Source organism: Diplotaxodon limnothrissa, linkage group LG18 (assembly GCF_057381915.1).
Source record: "Diplotaxodon limnothrissa isolate DT_005_m linkage group LG18, D_limnothrissa_male_GT1.1, whole genome shotgun sequence".
NCBI lineage: Eukaryota > Metazoa > Chordata > Actinopteri > Cichliformes > Cichlidae > Diplotaxodon > Diplotaxodon limnothrissa.
In genome coordinates, this window is record NC_140613.1 from 3,777,694 (window position 1) to 3,802,594 (window position 24,901).

Consider the following 24,901-nt stretch of genomic DNA (forward strand, 5'->3'; position numbering starts at 1 on the left):
GCGGTCCAACCCGGGCTGGAAGCCGCCTGATGTGCTCGAGCATTCACCCTGCTGAGGGGCTCTTGGGCACGAATCCACTTCAAGTCAGCTGTAAGTTCTCTGATGAGTCGTGCACTCTCAGGAAGCAGAAAAGACCATTTCCCCCGGGGGATGACCAATCAATCACATTATTATCCCATTAATATGATGGAGGACATAAGTTTCCAGACCCAGGCAGGCACTACTTCAGCACAGCCAGCAGTAAGAAAGAAATGAGAAGCATCATACTCACAGCAGCAGCAACTTGGCCAGTCCGCCCGCCTGCCACAAAGAATATTTTATGTGCTGAGACGTGGCGACCCACAGCAGCCTCCCTGTGTTAAAGGGGTCACCTGCTGGGTTACAAATGCCATCATTATCAGTGGTGGTGGTTAAAATCTTTCTGAAACTTAAAGAGGAACTTCAGCCTGTAAATGATAGACTTATTAAATGTCGTAGAGGGCTGAGCCTGTGGTTCTCTAAAGGTGGTTCATGGTGAATTCCGGTGTCCTCTGCTTGGAACGTGTGGTTAATAATCTTACCGATCCAAAATGAATCTAAAAGAAGCATTTAAAGGGAACTTATGAGTTAATGCTTTAATGAGGTAAAGTTAATTAATGCTCAACGTTTTTTTCTTATTGGCTGCTTGTCCCAAACAGAAAACTTTGCACATGCAGAGCTGTGTCATAATTTTAAGGATACAACCTTTTAATAACAGCATGCAGAGCCAAGAGCACAAAAAACTATCTGAAACAGAGCTACAGTTTCCTCGGAGGCAGAAGCCTGATCTTAAAGTGGCTGATAATGAATTTAGGGGTGCAACAACAGGAAGCCATTAATAGTCTAAAGAAGGTGTGGTTGTAAGTGTTATTTATGCACAAGTCATTTTCATTTTTTGCTTTGAGTGAAATGTCTTTGGATGGTGTTCTTTAATCTTTCTCACTTCTTGATCTTGGGTTCTGGTGATGATAGAGTCACAAACAGTGTTTGTTTTAAAGGTCCTGATTGCATTTAAGGAGCATTTGACAGGGTAAGGTCATTTCATTAGTTATTCCATGAGTATCCATTATAGGAAAGTGTCTTTTGATGGTTGTTTTGGGGCCACGTGGAGAAGTGTTCTAACAGCCAGCTAATGGTCTTAAAGTTAAACTTCAGTATGTTAACAAGAAGTTAAATGTGACTTATTATACTCGTTTCCAGCTGCTTATTTCTAGTCTTAGGACTCTGGCATTGTAGCTTTGTGTAATTTATAGTTAACCTATTACCTGCCATTACAAGCCATTTAAACTTTATTTTACCTTTAATTTTATAGATCCACTAAAGCTGGGTTCTGTGAGTTTGTGGGAGACAAATGTTAATTATATGCAGTTATGTGAAAAACTTGTACTAGTATCACAGGCTTCTTTAACACGTTCTTGCACTCTGGTGATCACAGTGATGACAGTAAAAGTATTTGTTTTATGGATCTTTACGTAGACCCTGGATGCCATTTATATACAGGTGAGGGGTAAGATAGCCTCCTTAGAAATGAATAGAAAAGGATACCAATGGGGTATCTGATGTTACAGGAGCAATAAATCTAATGTCTGCTTCAGATCCCTGTAATGCCTAAAGGTTTACCCCATTTCCTTCAACACACTGAGAAATTTTGCAGTTTTAATAAAGCTTTAAGCTTAAAACAAATGTAAATAACGAGCGGGTGGTGTAATTATCTTTAATTACATGCTAAAAACAAACAGCAAAGAAATATCCTCAAATCAAATTTGAGCAAATCACAAATAATGTCATGAAGTTAAGCTGAAGTATTTTACTAGAATTTAACCAGTTCAGGTTAGCTGAGACTGGTGGGTTAAATGAGTTGGTTTCTAGATATGGTTTTGGAGATGACTTGATATTTGTTCTGTGCAGGATACAACTCTTTATAAATTGTAAAGGGCAGTTATTGATTTAAATCGAACACGGGGTCTTAGTCTACAATCTGCATTATTGCTTACAAGTATATCTGCCCTCCGAGGGGGAGTTTAAACATTTTGGCTCAGTTTCCACAGCACAGATGAAGCCTGGGCTGAGACACAAGCTTTTTCAATACGTTTCTGTGTAACAGTTTTAATCCACTACTGCAAAAATAACAAGCTTTAAATAAACCTTTAAATACATACATGCATCATTATTTAAAACAGACATTTTCAAATGTGAACCTCATTTTAATATCTAACCAGCTGGACGAAATTTGAAGAAGTCATCAAAACCATTTCTTCAAAAAAAGGAAAGACTTTCCATATGGGAGAAGCTCGTTGGAATTTCATGCATGACAATCCAGAGTAGTTGTCAGTGTAAGCTCTTTTTCTGTGTTTCATGCCCCTGTGGGAGTGTATTTGTGTTCATATTCAGCATATCAATGTTTCTCATTCAGCAGCTACCCACCCCCCTCTTTTTTTCTTTTTAGTAAATATAGAGCCTTGCTGCTTCACAATTTCCACTCGAACGTGAAGAAAAAGGATCCCAGTGAGTAAGAAGAAACAGGAGAATGAAACAAAGGATGTCACGGTGGCAATGAGTAATGATTCACCCAGCAAAACAAACGCTCCCGAGGAGCTCTGAGAGAGACTCTCAAGCTGAGAATAGTCCTGCTTGGCCTCCGTGGGAGGAAGTCTGTAAAGGTTAAAACTCAGCTGGGATTCTTTCTCTGAATGAATATAATTCTGTGTCTGTATATATCAGCTTTATTTCATCTTTGTTTTTCTTATTTAACATACGCAACACCCCCAGGCTTGAGAAAACGACAGAAAACGTCTCAGTTAATGCCAGATCCTCCTTTGCTGTTACCCAGTATCTATTATCATCCTCCAAATGGACCTGATAATAAAGTTCAAGGAGCCTCAGCTGGCGAATCATTTGTCGGAGACTGCTTTTCCAAGAAGAATCTTCTCTCTCATTTTTTTTTTTTTTTGAGGATGTCTATCGCTTTCCGGGGAGCAGGCCAGTAATGGACTCTAATGCAGCAAAGGAAATTATCCACTCATGTCCAATCACTACCTACGAGACACCGATCAATACCAGGTCCCCAGGGCTCAGAGGGAGACCGGGATCGTGCTGAGAGCAGGGAGGGCCGGGTGAACTGCTTCTCAACACATTGTGTTTAGGAGGGGTGGTGACTTAGGCCGTCTCTGAATCTACTTTTGAGTTTAACCTTCTGCCTGATGGGGCGGCGCCAATCTTCCTAATGAATTCAGACAGAGAAACTGAAATTTTCTTTCATATTTTTAGTTTTGTCTGTAAATATTTTATAATTTGTCTAAAAACAGCAGTTCTAATAATTCAGAAATTCATTAATTACTTAAGCTAAACGAGTTATACACCATATCAGACACAAGGCATGAAATCCTTTTTGTTGCCAGGTTGTAAAAAGTCACTTTTGCTGTCTTGAGGAGAAAGAAGAAAAATAATGTTATTAAAGTTATGATTCAGTCAGAAGAGCTGCAATAAATTCATAAATGAATAAAGAAAGTTTGACAGTTTTAAGTATTGCAAGGGATTTAACAGCTGACTCGTATAGCATCTAAAATAGACAGAAATCGAAACTCTTGCCTTGAGCTGACCTCTGATTGACAAAACTATTTTTAGAGCCATTCTGCAGCCTCAGTATAAGCTTTTAAATGGTTAATAAATGCACTTATGTTTTATTACTATGGTCACGATTTGTGGGAGAATAAAGGCTATGGAGACGATGCTAGGTGGAGCATCTCTAGCATAGCACTCCTGTTGTAGTTTTTCACTTTTTAACACATAATGAACTGTAGACAGTAAGTCCTATTTAATACAATATGGTTATTTTGCAAATTACGATCCATAGAATCAAAAAGGATCAATTCAATTTGTCTTAAAACCACAGTTGTGATAAGTCAGACTTTCATAAACTGCTTCAGTTATGCCAAATGTCAGTTTTGGCCGGCGGTCATAGGTTCTGTCCAATAATATGACGCGAGACTGGAGTAAAAGACATCCATGGATTGGCACTTTATTAAAGAAGGAGCATGATAACAGCACAAACACTAACTACAACTAAACAAAATGGCTTCCTTTTATACTCTACCTTTTCAGGTGAGCATCTGGAATAGCCCAAGTATGGGGGTTAACTAATCAAAATGAACACATAACCCTCCACACAAACAAACATACAATAACATTAAAGCACATCACAAACACATACATATTTCCAACACATACTATAAACAAACCAATAACATAAGCTTCACCCATTTCTATCTAAATTAAAACCCTCTTTATCCATACTCCCTAACCTGGCACACTGGTCTGCTCCAAGAGCTCTTAAACAGGTGATTGAGCCGCTTTCACTCTTTTGCTCCACATCCTGCAAGAAGCAACTAGGACAGGTGAGTACCTTTACAAGTTCTCATTTCACATATGTTTAGGTTATTGATAAATGATTAACTGCAAACAGCTCTAACTTTGGCTCTTCTCCGACACAGGTAGGATGGCCAGTCCCACTGTCTCTTTTCTGTTACAAGCTGTCAATTTAATTGTATATCAAATAACCTAATAAAAGACTCCAAAAGATCTAATGTGTTTCCTTTATTACCCTATTTTAAATTCCCAATCCAACAATTTATTATTAACAATACCAACCAGGTAATGGAACCCCTGGTCTCCATTACATTTCCTCCCCCCTTCTCCTTAGACTACTGTACTTCAATCTTCATACATACGTGAAAGACAGTCTGCAACACAGTTAGATTTGCCTGGACGATACCGCACTGTGAAATCATAGGGTTGCAATGACAAATACCATCTCGCAACACGCATGTTGTTCTCCTTCATCTTGTGCAGCCACTGAAGGGCACGGTGGTCTGTCTCCAGGGTGAAATGTCTGCCTAGAAGATAGTACCTCAGTGACTCCACTGCCCACTTCATAGCAAGACACTCCTTTTCCACGGTGGAGTATCCAGACTCTCTGTCCTGAAGCTTTCTGCTGAGGAAAACAACTGGGCGCCTCACTCCCTCCACCTCCTGCAGCAGCACGGCTCCTAAGCCTACTCCAGAAGCATCTGTCTGCAGTGTGAAAGGCTGAGTGAAATCCGGGCTGTGTAGAACAGAATCACCTGTGATGGCTGACTTAAGGTCAATGAAAGCACTGTCACAGTCTTTTGTCCACTTGACCTTATTCGGCGCCGACGCTTTTGTCAAATCCGTGAGAGGTGCTGCCCTCTCTGCAAAATGGGGGATGAATTTACTGTACCAGCCCACTAAGCCTATAAATGCCCGCACCTTCTTCTTGGTTGTAGGAACTGGATATGCATGGATTGCCTCCATTTTCCCCACCTGAGGCTTCACCTGTCCATGTCCAACCACATATCCAAGGTACTCCACCTGCGTCTGTGCGATCTTACACTTGTGAGGATTGATAGTAAGACCAGCAGATTTGATTAGCTTTAAAACGCGTCGCAGGTGAGCCACATGCTGCTCCCAGGTCTGACTAAATATCACAACATCATCTAGGTATGCTGCAGCAAAGTCTGACACATCCCTCAAGACCTGGTCCATCAGCCGCTGAAACGTTGCTGGTGCCCCTTGGAGACCAAATGGCATCACCCTGAACTGAAACAGCCCAAACGGGGTTTTGAAGGCCGTCAGTTCCTTTGCCTCTGGAGCTAGGGCCACCTGCCAGTAGCCCTTGCTTAGGTCAAGAGTGGTAATGAACTTACTTCTCCCCACCCTTTCCAAGAGCTCATCAATACGAGGCATTGGATAGGGGTCAAACTTTGAGACAGAGTTGAGATATCTCAAGTCAATGCAAAACCTCAATGTTCCATCCTTTTTCGGGACCAGAACAATTGGGCTGCACCATTCACTCGCTGATGTTTCAATTATCCCAAGTGACAACATTAGGTCAATTTCTTTCTTCAGCTGTGAAACCAGGCGTTCAGGAATCCTATAGAATTTTCTACGGGGTGGAGCATTATCCCTCAAGTGGACTTTGTGTTGTACCAGTTTTGTAAAACCAGGTTTTTCCTGGAACAAATTTGGATCCAGAAGAGCCCTTAAATCTCCCTGCTGGGAGGGCTTAAGATGGGCCAGTGACACTAAACTTGGCCCTGATTTGCCTGTGGGAAAAAACTGTTCTCCCTCCTCTTCGTCCTTGACTACCCGAACAAGACAATGCTGTTTTACCTGCTGCGTGGACTGCATTGGCAATTGCTGCTGCTGCGTGATGGGTTGCTGCTGCTGCTGCGTGAATTCTTTTAACAGGTTAATATGGAAGACCTGATGTTTCTTCCTCCTGTCAGGCATGTACAGCTCATAGTTAACATTGCCAAGACGTTTTGTAATTTTGTAGGGGCCTTGCCACCTGGCTAGCAGTTTGCTGTCTGTCGTAGGAAGCAACAGCAACACATGCTGTCCTGGTTGAAATGTCCTTTCCCTGGCCTTCTTATCATACCAGGTTTTCTGCTTGTTTTGAGCCACTTTCATGTTTTGCTGTGCCAGTATTGTCATTTGTTCTAGTCTCTCTCTCATTTTCAGCACATAAGCTATTACATTATCTCCATCAGGCTCTGGATTCTCCCATTGTTCTTTCAGCAGGTCGAGTGGACCTCTCACTTGACGGCCATAAAGCAGTTCAAATGGTGAAAATCCTGTAGAGGCCTGTGGCACTTCACGATAGGCAAACAACAAGTAAGGCAGCCACTGATCCCAGTCTGAGCCAGTGTCTGTTACAAATTTCCGCAGCATGTTCTTTAGTGTCTGGTTAAAACGCTCTACTAGTCCATCTGACTGGGGGTGGTAAGGGGTGGTTTTAATACCTTTTATGCCAAGTAATCTATATACCTGCTGTAGAAATTTAGACTGGAAATTTGTGCCACAGTCTGTCAGGACCTCTTTAGCTATACCTACTCTAGAAAACAACTGCAGGAGACAATTGGCAACCTGTCTCGCTTTCAATGATCTTAGGGGGAAAGCTTCAGGATAACGAGTGGCATAATCACAAATGACCAAGATGTAACGATTACCTGATGAGCTTCTTTCAAGGGGCCCCACTACATCCATTCCTATTCTTTCGAAAGGTGTATCTATGACAGGCAATGGCTGAAGATGGGCACGGGCCACTCCTTTATTTAGGGTGAGCTGACATATCTGACACGACTTACAAAACTGCTGTAGTTGAGTGTACATGCCAGGCCAGACAAAACGGCTTGCAATCCTATGTAGAGATTTCTGAAAACCAAGATGGCCTGCCCAAGGTACAGAATGACCAAGTTCCATGACTTTGTTTCTTAGTGCCTGTGGTAATGCTATGGCTTCAGTCTTGCCTTTACACTCATAAAGGACACCATTTCTCAACACATAGGTTGCATCTGCCAACACATCTACTGTCCCTCGCACCTGTCCATCAACCTCCGACACCTTATCAAACCAAGATTTTAATGATGGATCTGCCCGTTGAAGTGAAGAGATATCTGGTGGGATATCAAGTTCGAGAGGGAGGTTGGGGCTCTGGTCTACACCCTCTAACCTGGATGAACCCCTAAATTTTTCTCTTCGTCTTTGCGCTCGAGATTTAGCTGGTTTTGCTGGGCCTACTTCTATTTCTTCATCATAGAAAGGTAGCTCTTTTAACGGGTCATTTGCACTCTGAGCTCTTGTGGTGATCAAACTGGGGATTGCACTTTCTGGCTGTGCCTGCAGAATAATGTCTTGCTTTTGTACGTTGTGGTCCTGATCTACATGAACTGTATGCAAATGTCCCGGAACTTCATTAGACACCAAATCTAGCAGTGTAGGTATATCTAAGCCCAATATCACTGCATATGGTAGTCTGGGTGCTAAAGCCACTGGCAGGAGAAATGTCTGGCCACCTACAGTCAAATACACCTCAGCCATGGGATAATCCTTCTCATCACCATGTACACAGCTTATTTTAGTCCTTGTGTCACTCCATAACTCTCTTGGTACTAAACTAGCCAAAACCACTGACTGAAAGCTCCCTGTATCCAAGAGTGCTTCTTCACGCTGACCATTAACAAGTACAGGTGTTGTTCTTACTGCTTCATGATCAGGACCTGGCAATGTGGGTCTGGGGGCTGAGCACAAAAGGGATGGCCTACTTTGTGTTGTTGCTGGGCAGGTATACTGAGTGTGGCCTATCTGGTTACAGTGATAACATCTAACATCTGATTTTGAACCTGAATGTGACTTTTTCGTGTTGTTACTTTTACCAGAAACAAAATGTCTGCTTCCAGGATAACTTCTACTCTGGCCTATACCACCACTCCTTACACCCCCATCAGACTTACTTTGTCCAGTCATGAAGCTGTCCCGGCCAAAGGTGGTTCCTCTCGATCCTGTTCTGGCAGAGATGAAGATTTCCGCTAGCTGTGAAGCCTCCTCTGCAGATTTGGGGGCACGTTCCCTGATCCACACCTCCAGATCTGGGTGGACCATCCTCAGAAACTGCTCCAAGATCATCAGTTCCGAAATGTCTTTCACTGTAGATTTTTCAGGTTTCGCCCATTTGTAAAACATATCTTTTAATCGCACATAAAGTTCTCTTGGAGTTTCACCTGGGTGCATATCCAGGGCTCGAAACCTTCTTCTGTATGTGTCAGCAGTTATTTCGTATTTAGCAAGAATGGCATCTTTTACTTTATCATAGACTTCCGAATCAGCAATGTCCATATGCACATAAGCACTACGTGCTTTACCAGTGAGCAGAGGTACGAGTCGAACAGCCCATTCTTCTCTCGGCCAACGGCAAACTTGAGCCATTCTCTCAAAAGTAGTGAGAAAATGCTCAATATCATCATCTGGAGTGAGTGGCAACAACTTGGGATCTCTCTGGTGAAATGGTTCCTGTCTTGGCAGAGACCACATCTGCTGACCAGTCAGACTAGGCCCCTCATCAGGTTCACCTCCCTCCTCGATTTGGTTGTCCTCTTGTTCCTGCTGCTGTTCTGTCATTTCTTTTACTTGAACTTGCATTTGCTGAAACTGGTGTTGCATACTTTTCCATCTTTGTTCTTGTCGGGCTGATTCTCTGTCCATTCTCTGGTCTCTTGTTGCTTGAGACTGCATCAATGATTTCACCAGAGCTGTCAGTTCATCCAGTCTATCGCCAGGTTTAGCTCCTGCTTTAGCCACTGGATCAGCTGTAGCACCTTCACCATCCTCTGCCACTTCATTACTGTCATTCTTCTTTCCACTTCTCGTCATCATATTTACCTCATTCATTAGAGGCAGCACTCCTGACACCACTTGTCAGTTTTGGCCGGCGGTCATAGGTTCTGTCCAATAATATGACGCGAGACTGGAGTAAAAGACATCCATGGATTGGCACTTTATTAAAGAAGGAGCATGATAACAGCACAAACACTAACTACAACTAAACAAAATGGCTTCCTTTTATACTCTACCTTTTCAGGTGAGCATCTGGAATAGCCCAAGTATGGGGGTTAACTAATCAAAATGAACACATAACCCTCCACACAAACAAACATACAATAACATTAAAGCACATCACAAACATATACATATTTCCAACACATACTATAAACAAACCAATAACATAAGCTTCACCCATTTCTATCTAAATTAAAACCCTCTTTATCCATACTCCCTAACCTGGCACACTGGTCTGCTCCAAGAGCTCTTAAACAGGTGATTGAGCCGCTTTCACTCTTTTGCTCCACATCCTGCAAGAAGCAACTAGGACAGGTGAGTACCTTTACAAGTTCTCATATCACATATGTTTAGGTTATTGATAAATGATTAACTGCAAACAGCTCTAACTTTGGCTCTTCTCCGACACAGGTAGGATGGCCAGTCCCACTGTCTCTTTTCTGTTACAAGCTGTCAATTTAATTGTATATCAAATAACCTAATAAAAGACTCCAAAAGATCTAATGTGTTTCCTTTATTACCCTATTTTAAATTCCCAATCCAACAATTTATTATTAACAATACCAACCAGGTAATGGAACCCCTGGTCTCCATTACACCAAACAAATTATAGACTGATGCATTTTACATCAGATATAAGAGATCAATATGAAATCCTTTTTTTTTTGTCAGGTTTTTCCATCTTGAGTGTTTTACAGTGTGGCCAAGACATTGTTACCCAATGATGGCATCGGTTTCACTGTCAGGTCCAACTCTAAAAATTCCCAACCAGTAGAGGATGTAATGGTGGCTACATCCATCCTTTATGCAAGTCTATGAGTTTAGCTCCGAGTACGATTACATTTACCAGTGATCATTTCAGGTGAAGGTACAGTGAGAGGATTTTGTCACTCTGCTTTGCTGGGAGGGGAATTTTGCTAGCATGCTTTTCGCTCCACTTTTCTTGTGCAAATCTATACAAAGGTATTCTGAGTGATCATCTTTTATCCTGTGATGAAACATTTCTATTCTAATAGGAGGGGTCTCATCCAAAATGAAAATGGCTCCAGCAATGGGGTTTGAGTATCAACATAATGTGAACATATCTGAACACAGATGGGAGTGCCCGACAGTGCTCTCCAACTTAAACATACAGAATGAAAGAATATCATTTGGAAGAACTGCGTACACCATCGATTAGAGTTCCAGAGACTTGAGGAACCAATGGAGCTTTGAAGCTGTTATGGAGTTAGGTACTGGTCCAACACACTATTAGGACACTGTATGTTGGTTTTTTTTCCATTGTCACCTTTTATATCAACTGAAACACTGTTGGTACTGAAGGGAGAATCATTAGAAATATCCATTTATGAAATAATTATTGGATAAACAAAAATTCTGACCTGATCTCAAAGATAATTGCTACGTTCTACGACTCATCCCGAGAGTGAGAAAGATTAAGGAACACCATCCAATACCAAAGACATTTCACTCAAAACAAAAGATGTTACTCTCACTATGGTGCGAGGGGAAACGTCGGTGAATTGTGAAAGTGGATCAGATTCAACCTCTGTGGAAAAATAATATCTGCATGAGATTTAGTGCCAGTATGATCTTAGATATCTCAGTCTGGACTAAACTGGTGGACAGGCTGATGGACACTGCTGTCCTGAAGCCATGCTGCCAGCATGACTAAAAATAATTTCCATGAAAGTGAGGGGGAAGATAATCAAGCCCAGCTATGATCCAATCATTCAAATCTCTTTAATCACTCAATTTTTAAGCGGATGAAACAAAAAACACACCCCCTAATGAAAATAAGCTGCTAATTCGTTTGGGAGGAGGGGTCTTTACATGAATTTGGTTTATTTAATTCCATTTTAATTTCACAAAAACACCCTGAGGTAGATTTGTCACAAAAATGTTCAATGAGACAGTGTTCTATATCATCAGCTTCTAAAACAACCTGTATCAACCATCAGAAAGAAGTCTGTCTAGTTAGCATCACCTCCTCCAATGACTTCCACAGTGCTAACGCTTCTTAGCCATCTGCCCCATCCCTCTCCACGTCATCCTGATCAATTAGTCTCCTTCTCGCCGTCGGCCAGTCTGCATGGCCCCTCCTCCTCTGCTTTTCCTGTCGACTATGTCAAACAGTGGTGTGCTGTACGGGCAAAGAGCCCTAAACCCCTGAAACCATCGAGCCGCAAACACTCTCCCAGCCGACGAAAGGAAGTGGAGAGCCTGCCAAAGATAAAGTGGAGCACCACAAACAAATGGAGTAACTGAGCTCATTAATGTGGCAGTGCGGTGGGTCAGCATCCTGCCGAAGCCCAATCGGCTTTCGATTACATCATCTGCACGAGGCTCAGAGTCATTGATAAATCTGACGTATCTGAAAGCAGCAGAGTGATCATGGGAGGAAAATTGCAATGTCACAGTGAGGAAAAAAAGTGTTTTCAAATTTCTCATAAATGAAAAAGAATAAATATAGTAACAAGCATCCAAGTGTCATTGATAAGAGTAAATACTTGTGAAGTGAGGTGTTGCTTCTCTGACTGTGGTGAATTAAAAATGATAGAAAAACATAAATGGGAAACAAAGAAGAGAAATGTGGTAGTAAATATGTCATAACTGCCAACTTCAACCACTGTTGTGAACTGGACTTAATGATAGTTGTATATCCATCAACCACAACATTGCAATCACCTGTACGATACCACGTAAGTCCTCGTCCTGCAGTTGAAGAAGCTCTGATCTTGAGACTAGTCTTGGGCCTAAGAGGCTGTCTTCAAAATATTTAGGTGAACAGAATTATTTTGAAGTTGCATAAGTGTCCATTTACATCAGCATTTGGCTGAAAGGCACTTTATATTCCAATGTAAATACCCGATTTCTGAGATTGAAAACCCCCAACAATCAGACGATCCCCGAACAACAATTAGGGACGTGAGAGAAACAGAACGCTATTAAGACGAAGAAACCTCCAGACAGACTGACGTTATCACGATATATCATTCTTTTGCCCAACTATAAATATTTTTTTGCTTCAAAATCCACTGTGGTAACTGTACAAAACGTATGCACCTGACTGTATGTCTCATATGAAGGGCCTGTTTCATCTAGTTGGAAGCGAAGCAATCGTCACATTGTTGAAAGGATGAGGAGTTGATTGATTTAAGCACAAACAAAACAATGCTGATTTTAAAGATTCAGTTTTTTTCTATTTAAACACAAAATATAAAAAGTAAGGAAACATTGCATCAGGAAGACTGCGATGTATGCGGTAAATATCAAACATTTATTTAGTTGAATTGGTTCCGATCATGTTGAACGACAAAGATGAAATCCTATCAGTTAAATAAGTTTTGTCCAAAGTATTAAAACAGTTTCTTATCATTTATGTAATGTAGCTTTTACAGGATTTATATAATTTCAAAAAGAACTCATAAGTGTGATTCGTGTCCTTGATCTGTTTTCAAACAGGCCGTTTTCAAAATGAAGTCGATAAGAGCTTCCAGGATCTCTATCACAATTTCAAGGAGATTTACAGAGAACCTGCACTTTGTACAGCAGCATTTGAGAGATGACAGATGATTTTTTTTACCAAAGTAAATTAAAGGCTCTAAAAAATTCAAGAAGCTTTATCGAAGATCAAAGATAAAGATTTACCACATCAAAGATTCCCTGCAATCGTCAACCCTCAAAACTGGCATTAGTGCATTACTTTAAACGCAACAAAGAATGACTGTAATCAGGTTTTCAGTATAGGCTGTACACAAAAGATGGGTGGACCCAATGGAGAAATGCTTGAAACCTGCATTTTTTCACTTTATCTATGACCTTTTCTGATGAGCATTCACTGGTTTCAACTCATATTTAACACAACATTTTAAATTTTGGGAATCTTGGTCGTATTTAGAGTAAAATAGTTGATGAAGAAGAACATAATTTGAGGTCTTGGCTACCCTGTGATAAATAAGGATCCAGAGTATAACCCTGTAGTATCTTTTGGTTTCCTGGTCTAATCCACACATTACTTATGACATCTCGCTTAAAAGTGTGACTGACAATTTTCTGTGTTTGAGGCTTAAAAACAAGACTTCACAAACCAGTGAGTGACACAATGGCCACATCCATCCTTTTCATACAGTCTGTGCGTTTGACGAGCCCGATTTCTGTTCCTACCACTGTTCAAGGACATCTGCCTGATTTCTTGGAGTTAGTGAAGATGTTAAACTTCAGAGCTTGCCAGTCCTTTTCTCATTTAGCTCCGTCCTGTTATTCAGTCCGAGTTTAGAACATAACTTGGGCTCTGAAGTGCTTCTGCTTGATGGTGTTGTGGCTTATGCCCATCTTCAGCATCCACTTGGACTTCATCATCTGTACATACTGCATGTCTTTCTGTTTCTGATTGAGGGCACTGTTACCTAAGAGACAGAAAGATGAGGGAGTTAGTAACATGTGAGCAGTGTGTCAGAATATCAAATCGCAGAGGTTTTCTCAGTTAAAATTTGATAAACAATGAGCACAAGGTGTCACATCGACCACAGACAGCAGCAAATGACACAAATTTAAATTAAAACAGTAAAGCTAACATTTTGTCATAAGTGATTCTTGTGACCATTTTTTTGGTCTTAAAATATACATTTTCATTATTATTTGCAAGTAAAATGTAACACGTTCGCCTTCTGGCCACAGTAATAAAGCTAAAAATTGTTGCCATTATTTAACAGCCCAAATGGGACAGTCTGCGATGAGCTGCATGGAGCAGGGCCACCAAAGTGTGCAGCAAAGAGAGGAGAAACATGCAAAGCCAACGACATCTAAAGCCATCAAACAATGCTCTGTGGAACTCCTTAGAAATTTACCAAAATCTCTCTACAGGAGGGGGAGATACAGGAGAGGTGGAGGAAGATCTCAGCCTGGGTGTTTATTGTCTTATGTAGTCTGGAAGAAGAGTGGATGGTGGGGTGGGTGCAGTTTTCTCTGTGGTGGGGTTGGGTGGACTGTCCTGGGCTCTGTGGGGCCGGGAGGCGCTGCTGCGCTGGGCCCCGGTCTGGATGGGCCTGGGCCCCCTTTCCCTGGTGGGTCACGGAGTATGGGGGTGCCTACTGGGGTCAGCGGGGGAGCTGGCCCCAGGGAGGGGTCACTTGCCCCTCCCTTCCTTCCCTCCCCATCTCCAGCTGCCTCCCTCTTCCCGCTCCATCACAACCACCCACCTTGGAGTAGGGGTATGTCACCAGGGTGCAGAGGAGGCCACCCCCCCCCCTCTGTCCCCTTCTGGCTGCCTCTGCCTCAATTTTATCCCACAACTTAGACATTCACATTACTCACACTCTCATTACACATACATATAGGATCTTGGGGGTGGGCACGATACACGGAGTCCAAAGTACCATCAGGGTGTACACCCCACCCCTGGCGTCGTTGCCCACCTCTCAATGTTAAATACACGTAGACATTGAGGGCCAGCAGGAGGGACCATGCGCTTACCTGCTGCTCTCTGGCAGGTAGCTCCATGCCCTCCTGGGTTTTAAATGCACCTTAAAACACACATGCATCAACACTACAATGAGCGGGTGGAGGGAGGTTTGGAGTCTTCTCTCACCCCCATTCTCTGCGACCTGCTGGAGCGGGGGGGCTAGGAGGAGGAGTTGGCCGTCCGACTGCGGTCTGGAGTGTGGGGCCTCCCTGCTGCTGCGGAGTCGGGGCGGTCTGCCTCCCCCCACCGCAGGGAAAAGGGTACCACCTGGGTCTGGGTGCAGTTCCCCCCCCTCCAGGGGCAAGGGTACCTAGACCCGGTTTGTAGAGTACGCTTGGGGAGTGTGATCGTGTGTACAGCGTCTCTTTATGTCTGTCTCCACGTTGGTTGAGTGTGGAGTAAGTGCATATGAGAGCATGAGGGTGGGAATGGATGTTTGTATATGTGTGTGCCTGTATGTCTGTGTCTATATGTCAGGTTGGGTGTCAGGCGCCACCTCTCTGGGGACATCTTAGGCCCTCCAAGGTATGGAGGCCTATCTCCCCCTACCACCACTTCCCCTGCCAGTGGCGGACTCCCTCAGACGTCGGTGCGTTGGTGGTTCTTTGTGTCCGGGGATGGGCGTCCAGGTACACACCGGCTCACTCCTTGGCGGCCGCTTATCGGGGCCTGGAGCCTGGGGCTTGCTCGGGCCACTTCGGAGGTGGGGTGCCCCCGGCCTCTCGGCCTGGGGCTCGGTCACTCAGGCACGGCTGGCTGCCGGCGGAGCTCACGGGCGCGTCACTGCAACTCCCCCTGGCTTCTGCTCCGCGGCTGCTGAGTGAGCCCTCATCTGGGACTCTCCTCAGCTCTTTCTGGGACAGTGGCGCGGCTGCCCCTCTGTTGGTCTTCCTTGGTCTCTTGTGTTCTGGGGGGCTCTGGATGTCTGGAGTTTTGATCTCCTCCATACCTGCTTCATGCCCTGGAGGACGGGGCTGTGCCCCCCCCCCCCACACCCTCTAGCAGATCATTACATGAAGGAACCTTTTAAAAAACAAAAAACAAGCGCGTCCATGCTCACAGGTGTACACACGGGTGATCACACTCACAAACTACACCCTTTTTGGCTCCTACCTCAAAGCACACTATGTTCTGTTGATCTTATGTGCTGCACAATAATGTTTAACATTTAGTATTTACTGTCATATTCCCATATATCATTGTGATGTTGTTTATTCTATTACTCTTGTTCTCTTCTGCTTGTTTTCTTTTTTCTTTCTCAGCAGGTGACCCAGGTGATTGATATATGCATTTTCTTTTCTTCTTCTTTTTTTTCTTTTTCTGCTCATTCTGTTGGTTTTTGCCCTTCTCCCCCGTCCCTCTTCTCAGCTGTTTCTCTTTCCCTCTTTCTTTCTCCCCTTCTTTCCCCCAGTCAAGTCTGTCCCATGTTCAGTAAGTGAAAATAAAATAAACAATAAAAGGTGAATCAAATGGACCATTACGGCAAGGCTGGGATGGTCAATTTGGTAAAGTAAATCCGTTGGGCATCTTTCTTTGCCTTTAGACAACAATTCTGATGGCAAAAGAGCCAAACGGGACAGGCAAAAAAAAAAAAAAAAAAAAAAAAAGAAATTTACCAAAATGAGTCTCGATGCTAAATAATTGTTCAATATGTCCCTGCAAATATTGAGCAAAAGTGTTTTTTTAAATGCCTTTACCACTCCAAAAAAGGTTGACATTTTATACATTAATATAAATGTTATATGACTGAAATAATGGCAGTTAATCATTTGTGCATGTGTGGCTTAACTTCAAACAGCTAGCACTGTTGTTGGTCCTATCTGTGCATAATAGTCTAGTTTGTTCCACAGAAGACAGCCAAACAAAGCAAAGCTACCAAATCTGTTTACAAATGGGTTTAACTTAGTAAATAAGTAAGAACCACATAATTAACAGTGACTAATATGTTTCAATCCTAACTGATGCTTCGCATTTAACCCTCCTGTTATGTTGGTTTCCTGGAACACCATTTATGGTCCTGGGTTAATTTGACCCGGGGCAAATTTACTCATCCAAAAGTGTCAGAAACACTGGCATTGATTATTTTACAATTTTCTTTTATAATTTTTATTTTTTTTGTTTTCTGTAGTGATGCAGATGACGTGTGACATCTCTTCTGTTCTGGGTCAATCTGACCCGCAACATAACAGGAGGGTTAAAAAACAAACAAACAAAAAAAACCCCCAAAAAACCCCAAACAAAAAAAAACATGTTGGACGACATATTCCATGATTGTGGAAAAGAGATTATTCTGTTTCAGAAGGTTCAAACTAATAGTCTGCATCAAGCAAAGAAAACAATTGAGAAAAAGAATTAAACTACTACAACTGGGATAAGAACTATACATATACATTTGGAAAGTGTTGCTCAGTGTTGTGAACATCAACTACTTCAGCTGTTAGTGAGGGTAGGGGCCGTGTGCCTGCCTGTCTGCAGCATTGCTAAAGGTGGTCCAACAAAATATTAGATTGTATAACAACCACTGGGCACCTACTCGGTCCATCGCCATTTGTGTTTTAAGGGGGGAATCTTTGCATGAATTTTTCTTTTGGCAGTCCTTTCCCACTGGCTCAGTACAAGTCCTGGTGCAGAGCCAGTCCAACTTTGATGCCTAATGATAATCATCCAAGCACTGACATCAGTGGAAGCAATCATATTAATGCTCAGTAATTTGGGGAGTAAAAGCGTATTTCAGAATTAAACTGTAAAGCTCAGTTGCCAAATAGTGCCAGAAGGTGGCGTTTTTGTTTTTTTTGTTGTGTTGACACTGATCTTCTGCTCTGCGATTTATTGTTAGCAAATATATTGCCATTTAGGGCCCGAGCACTGAGAATGCGAAGGCCCTATTGTATCTGCTCCGTTTCTTCTTCTTATTATTATTATTATTATTCAGGCAAAACAAGCGCCTTTTTGAGGGCTCAAAAACTCGTGAAATTTTGCACATGCATCAGGTCTGGTGAAAAATTTCGTATTTTAATTGTTTTACATATGAGCACTGGGAAATGGCTCTAGAGCGCCACTTATGCGTTGTTAAATGCAGCCCTACGAACACATCGTTTGAGCTACATGTATGAAATCTGGCACACGTGTGTATCATTCCGAGACGAACAAAAAAGTCACTGGGCCCATTGACGCAAACCCAACAGGAAGTCCGCAATTTAAAAGTGAAGGTGACATTTTGGCTCTAATTTTGCCATTTCCATGCCTCGAACTTCTGCGAACTCCTCCTTGGGATTTGATTGCATAAACTTCATCTTTGGTCAGTGTCAACTACACACCTGGGCCATGTTAAATTGCGGAGATTTTGAGTTTTCGGGATACGGTGAGGCCGTGGCGCCATGGCGAATTTCGATGACTCGCCATGAAAATCTTATTGCCTCTCACTCTGTCATACATTGTCCGATCTGGACCAAAGAGCACACATATGATAAAGCTCCACCCCTGAACATATTTCAACTGCCACATTTGACATCGGGGAGAGCGCCACCTTTTGGGAACAGGAAATGTCATGTTTTACACTTTGGGATACAGTATTGTGATGGGTGACATCTGCAACCTCAAAATTCTCCAGGAAAGCATTAAGGAGTTGGTCTTGGGTTACAGTGAAAGCTGTGAGTTTTCGCAAAAGGGTGTGACCCCAGCAGCATGGCGAATTTTCATGTCTCACCATGAAGAAACAAATTAGTATAACTCAATGAAATCCAGTCTGATCAGTACCAGACTTTACAGACATGATGCCAGACCCGCCCTGAACAGATTGATATGCCCATTGTCAGGAATACGCAGAGCGCCACCTAGTTGGAACAGGAAATGTCATGTCTTACACTTTGTTGTACTGATTTTCACAGGTTCGTCGTGGCCACCTCAAAAGCGATGAATATCACCATCAGTCCCTCATGATGCTTCAGTGCGAAAATTGTGACTTTAAACTGAACGGCACACCCTGGTGGCAACGCTGTTCACCATGAAAGATGAAGTGGTTTTTGAGGGGCTTGGAAAGTTCAAAAAGTCTTGAAATTTGGCACACAGCTCCAATGTCATGAAAGCTCTTGTTTTGTGATCATTTTCATTGAATAGCGCAAAACTGAACAGCACCCCCTACAAAATGTCAAAACATCAGCCCCTGCTCTGTGTTTCATCTACGAGTCTGAAACCTGGTAAGCTTATGGAAGATATCAAGATGTACAAAAAAGTCTCTTGGAGCAATATCCCAAATCCAACAGGAAGTCAGCCATTTTAAAATTAATGTGTCATTTTGGGGACATTTCCCCTCTTTTCAGGCTCCGTATTTTGACGAACTCCTTCAAGGGATTTCGTCAGATTGACGCGATCTCCAGTGCGTGGAATCTAAAGACCTTTGTGATGTTAAATTGCAAAGCTTTTTACGTTCAGGGAAACGGGGTGGTCATGCGACACGTGGAGTTTCAAACACTCGCCAAAAAGCAGTAATCTGCTGTCACTCAAAAACACAATGTCCAATCTCTCCCAAAGGTCGCAGGCATGATGAGACTCGAGCTCGGAAATGTTTGTTATGCCATTTGTCAATAATCGTAACGCTGCTTGCAGCTTTAATTGTATTTGTATCTGTTATTGCTCTTAATTGGTTCTGTGAAGCACTTTGGCATACCTCTGGTTTTAATGTGCTATATAAAATTGTATTGTATTCTATTGTATAGCTGTGTGTTGTTTGGCTCTCTGTTTTTAATCGGGCTATATAAATGGAATTATTATTATTATTGACCTTTATCACCAACAGCAGCTGAATAATGAAGCTCCCAGGAGTTTCTGGGTATTATTTACAAGAATTGAGGAAGGATTAATAACTGAAAATCATAATGCTGCAGGCTGTAGCATAGCGATACAACAATGAATAATGATCTGGACTAAGATCCTCAAAGATGATTGGATAAACAGAGGAAATTCAGCTCTGCACTATAGAAAATCATGTTTCTTATTAAAAACCTTTCCACAGCCACATCTTTTTCTAAACCTCTTAACACTTAGAATCATTATTTTCTTCTATTGCATTTTTAAGACATAGTAACATCATTGATTAACCATCATCTTCATCATCATCTTGTAGCTCAGCTTGCTACAAAAGAATAGTGCTAACAGTAATGGTCTCCAAGGGTAGAATGACTGCTGAACGGCGCACACAGTCTACGCAGCATGTGGAGGAGTAACAAGCCTAAGCTAACACAGTAAAGGCTTTGACATGGAAACAGGGTCGACAACTCATTGCTGAACAAGCAGGCTGCACTGTCATAAAGTCATAAAAGTGATTCATAAATTGAGCTGCGACAAAACTTACTAACTAAATGATATCATGCTTTTTGACGAGTGTTTACTGACTCTTACCTGTATCTCCTCCCCAGCCGAGGGATTTGTACTGCCGGAGCACTCTGCCAACGGCGTTCTTATTGTGGGTCAGAACCACCGCTCGCTGGGCTCCGAACCGCTGTTTGTAGTACCTCATAAGAGAGCGGTGGCCAATCTTAGCACCTGAAGAAACACACAGCAAAGACATGGATTCTGTTACAACAGAGAAATCTAAAGAAAGACTTGCTCAGCAGTTCTGCAGCAGCAATCAATTCTGCCATGTTTTTCCAGTCGGACAAGGCAAATCAGACAACGATAAAGTGCTAATTATTTTTCTTCTTAAGATAAGATCAACAGGAAATAGAAGAGGCCAGCAGTGAGTAAGCAGTTATCCAAATGTACTGCTGGTGGCTCACCCTTTCATTGATTTTAGTAATAGTTATTTAATATTTTTACTATCCAAAAAATCCCAACAAAAACGGCAAAGTTAATACATACTTATATGTATTATTTTCCAAATTTACTAAACCCATTAAGATGTTGCCTGTTGTTTTTAATAGGTTCCAAATTTGTAAATTTAGAATGTACACAGCATTTCAGACAGGGATGATTATGAAATTATTGATATTATGAGCTGATGCAGTTGGTCTGAACAGGTTATATTTTCATAGGACTAGATATCATTAAAACTACAGAATGTGCCTTAATTCCTTAATTTTGGAATCATCTGAATTTATCACATCTTTCTTGTGTTCTTCTCTTACTAAAACCCCCAAATTCCAACAGCTTGTTAACTGAAAGTAACTTTCATTCTTCAGACGGAGCAAACTATCAAAAAAATCAATGGTGGAGTCTTGCAAATTAATTTATTTCAACATTCCTGACCAAAAGGACTACAAATATTAATTATTGTTTATATGTGATTATTTTACAGGTTGTTGTTGTTAATACACCACAGCATATATCTAAATTTGGACAATCAGCATTGCGGTCTGAATCTATGTGACCCATTACCAACTAAAAACCAAATCGGTGCCGATTTTTATGTTAGCTATGAAAAGTTTAGAGTTATGGCTTATAGAGCAAGCATTCATATAATTCCTTTACATACATTTAAGACTTGACCAGGATTTCCAATTATAAAAACTAATCTCATTTCAAGTCACCTGAAGGGAGCATCAGCTCCATCGTCTCGTCGTCATATTCCAGGTTCTTGTCATCAGCCAACTCTTCATCATCCATTTCAGCATCCTCCCCCTCTTTTCTGTCAGGGTAACTATTCCTGTTGGCAAAAGAAAAGTGAAAATCAATGAGCCTTTGATGGGTTTAACGAAGCAAGATGCATTATATCCATTCCCACTAAACAAAAAAGGACCCTATTTGCTAAACATTAAAGAGAGGCTCTGGTTAAAAGTCTTTATTACCTGAAGTCATAGAAGTCTGCAAACTCCAGGGCGGCATCGCCATCTGTGAAGAGCTTACAGTGGCTTTTGTCTAACATGTGACTCTGTACTGCTTCTGATGAGTAAAATGAACGCCCCTTTTCGTTACACCATAAGCACACGTTCCCAGCACCGACTTTTTCTCCTGTAAAACAAATAAATTTTAAAAAATTGTTAGAGCACAAAAGAAAAAAAATTCATGTGCAAAAGAATGTTTTATTTTTTATGTATGTGATAATCCTGACCACATCTTTCTGTAACTACACCATTATATTAATACAAGCCTTGCTGCTGCAATTTTACAGTCAAAACTCACCGAGGTAACGGATGAGGCCCTTCAGATCTACGAGGAACTCCACATCAGGGATGAAGAAACTGTGGACTTTGGTCATGTGTGTGACGTTCTTCATGAGGGACTTGGAGTGGTGGGAACAGAACAAGCAGTCAGTGACGGGGATGGAGCCGGGTAGAGCGGGAGGTTGGGTGTCAGACAGAGCGGTGGACTCTCCCTCCTCCTGATCCATCACCTCCTCTTCATCATCTGCCTCCATCTCATCACCATCATCGCCCTCATCATCTTCATCTACATCCTCCCAGTCTTCTGCAACATTTTTATGGAAATACATTCAAACTAAGACAACATGACATTTTCACTGCTTTTTCCCCTCTAAATTTAGTGCAAGTGTTGATGTCAACGTTCAGTTTATAATGTTCTGTGGGTGCGGCAGGACATTCAGACAGTTGAGAAATGCTTTTTATTTCATTTAATCTGCTCACCTTCACCTTCACCAGCTGTGCCACCTTCTTCTCTTTCTCGCCTCTTGGCTTGCTCCTCCAGCCACATCATCCTGGGAGGTTTATCCAGCTTCTCAGTCCTCTGCTTTGTTGCTCCTTGTGAGGTCTGTGCATGGTCTTGCTTGGCAGGGCTCGATCTCTGCTGTTCTTTCAGCGCCTGTTGCAGGGCCTTATTCCTTGCGTCATTATCCACCTTTTCATCACTAAGCCCCTTCTCCAGGTTCTTCTCATTCATCTTCTCCACTCTCCTCTGGGCAGCGAGAAGGGTCTGCTTTTCGGCCTGTTGGTGTTTGTGGGACTGCAGGTGGTTCTGGTAAGCATTGGCGCTGGAGAACTTCTTGTTGCAGATGGTGCAGTACTCAGTGGCTGATGCATCGGTCAGCTGCTGGTCAGCAGCGGCCCTCTGAGCGAGGACACGTTCCTGGAAGTTTTCAGCAGTGACGGGGGGCATGTCGGCCACCTTCCGCTTCAAGTTGTACCGATGCCAGTCGGTTTTATAGTGTGCACGCTGCACCTCACCATCTGCGAAAGCTACTCGGCAGCTGATGCAAGTATATGAGGCCATGGGAACCTGGGGATTCAAGTAGGTTTACTTTCAGCATATAGCACAAAAAAACCCCAAAAAAACAACAACAACAAAAAAAAAAAATCACAGGCATCTCAATGTAGAGATGTTTAGCCGTAAACAATTTTATTTAAAAGAAAGTTGGTTCTCTGGAGTTGGTTATGTCTAGTTTGTTAAATGTTTTATTTTGTTTGCCCTTTCTGATGCTTCTTAACGATACCATTAAAATTAGCCCTTAAAATCTGAATTTTAAATGCAAGATTAACTGAAAAAACGACGTTTTCACGTACAAACATTCACCGTTGTTTTATGTGACAACCATAAAATGCATATTTTAAAAAAAAAAGAAAACCACGTGTAATGTTTATACATTTCCTTTTCAGACACGTGATGACGTCATTATTTTTAATGACCCGTCTGTATATGGATGTTAGCTAGGAGGGTTAGCATACGGAGCTAGCCATTAGCCGGCTAGCGTTGTGAAGTCACGTGTTTACCTAACCACGCAGATTATTAACGATACTACACGCACACTGAATCTAAAATAGCTGCTACAACATTCAGTGTTTACACGGTGGCGCTGCGCTGTTCCGAAATAAACGTACTGGGCAGAAACCAGCTCGGAAATTTCACGCATTTCACCGCAAACACTGAAGCTAACAGCAGCTAAAATCATACGTTTGTAACGGTGACGACAGCAGCACATTACCACCACCGACTCTCCACCAATATTTACTCACCTGTTCAATGAGATGACTTCTCCGAAAAAGGTGTTTTAACCACTTTCTGGTATGTGCGCACCTGTCTCAATGCCGTAACTACACCACAAAAACACGAGGATGACTTCCTGGTGAACTTTGAACTTCCTTTTCGTGGTGGGGTTTTTTTCTGATCTGGCGCATCACTGCCACCTACCGTGTATAAAACGGTTCCTGTTATACAAGGATGGCTAATCTTTCACAACAAAAAGCTTTTATTGTGAACTGAAACTCAAGTAAAACAAAGGCTAGCCGTTAAAAAAAAATTTTTTAAAAAAAGAGGAAAAACAACTTGAGAGCTAAATATATATATAGAGAGAGACATATAAAGAGACACAGACATGTCTTTGGACGTTTGGATTAAGCAGGAGTACCCACGCAGACACGTGGCCAGCTGGTGGATTTAAACAACGTAAACCCCAAATATTCTTGCTGTGAGGCCATAGTGCTAACCACTAACTGTGGGCAGATTTTTTGGTTTTGTTTTGTTTTTAAGTCAGATCTGTGATGGTAATCAGTTTAACCTGGGTGATAAACTGAAAGGGTATAGGCTTGAACTGTTGGATTTTATTCCCACTGCTCTCAACACCTGTCTTATCTTCTGGAGGTATCTTGCATCCTGATTGTTATTCCCTCTGGTCTGCCCTTGTGACATTTTTCCCTTGTAGCTGAGTGTACACACTGAATGGATCTTTGGATCCAAACAGGCCATTTATTTTCTTGGCCTCTGCTTCCGTCGTATATTACTACTATAGTTCCCAGAGCTGTCTTTGTTTGGTAATGAATGAATGAATGAATGAATGAATGAATGAATGCTTTATTGGCCATATGCAGGTTGCCCCACAGAGGAATAGGACCCCCCCCCCCGACTTACACACATAACAACAAGACATCACATGGGAATACAATCGGAGACCGGCAGCGTTGAGAGAATAACACTGAAAAAATTACACAACATTGGGAAAAGTACAAGAGGAAAAAAAGAGACCTCTTCACACGCTGGGCAACCTATGGGAGGACAGCATGAGAACAGGAAACAAAAAAACTCCTCTGCACAGAGAGCACATTAATGTCCACATCACAACAT

The 24,901-nt window shown here is 42.2% G+C and overlaps 1 protein-coding gene across 1 annotated transcript; it reads right to left on the minus strand.

The window, feature by feature from the left end:
• Positions 1 to 9,283: 9,283 nt before the first annotated feature.
• znf622 (zinc finger protein 622) lies at positions 9,284 to 23,892 on the minus strand. Its single transcript, XM_085378386.1, has 7 exons — positions 23,797 to 23,892; positions 22,474 to 23,062; positions 22,013 to 22,297; positions 21,679 to 21,841; positions 21,421 to 21,536; positions 20,294 to 20,437; positions 9,284 to 13,841 (listed from the first exon to the last, which is right to left on the minus strand). Exons 2-7 carry the CDS (start codon positions 23,054 to 23,056, stop codon positions 13,708 to 13,710), a joined length of 1,425 nt encoding a protein of 474 aa, XP_085234512.1. The 5' UTR covers positions 23,057 to 23,062; positions 23,797 to 23,892; the 3' UTR covers positions 9,284 to 13,707.
• Positions 23,893 to 24,901: the final 1,009 nt, after the last annotated feature.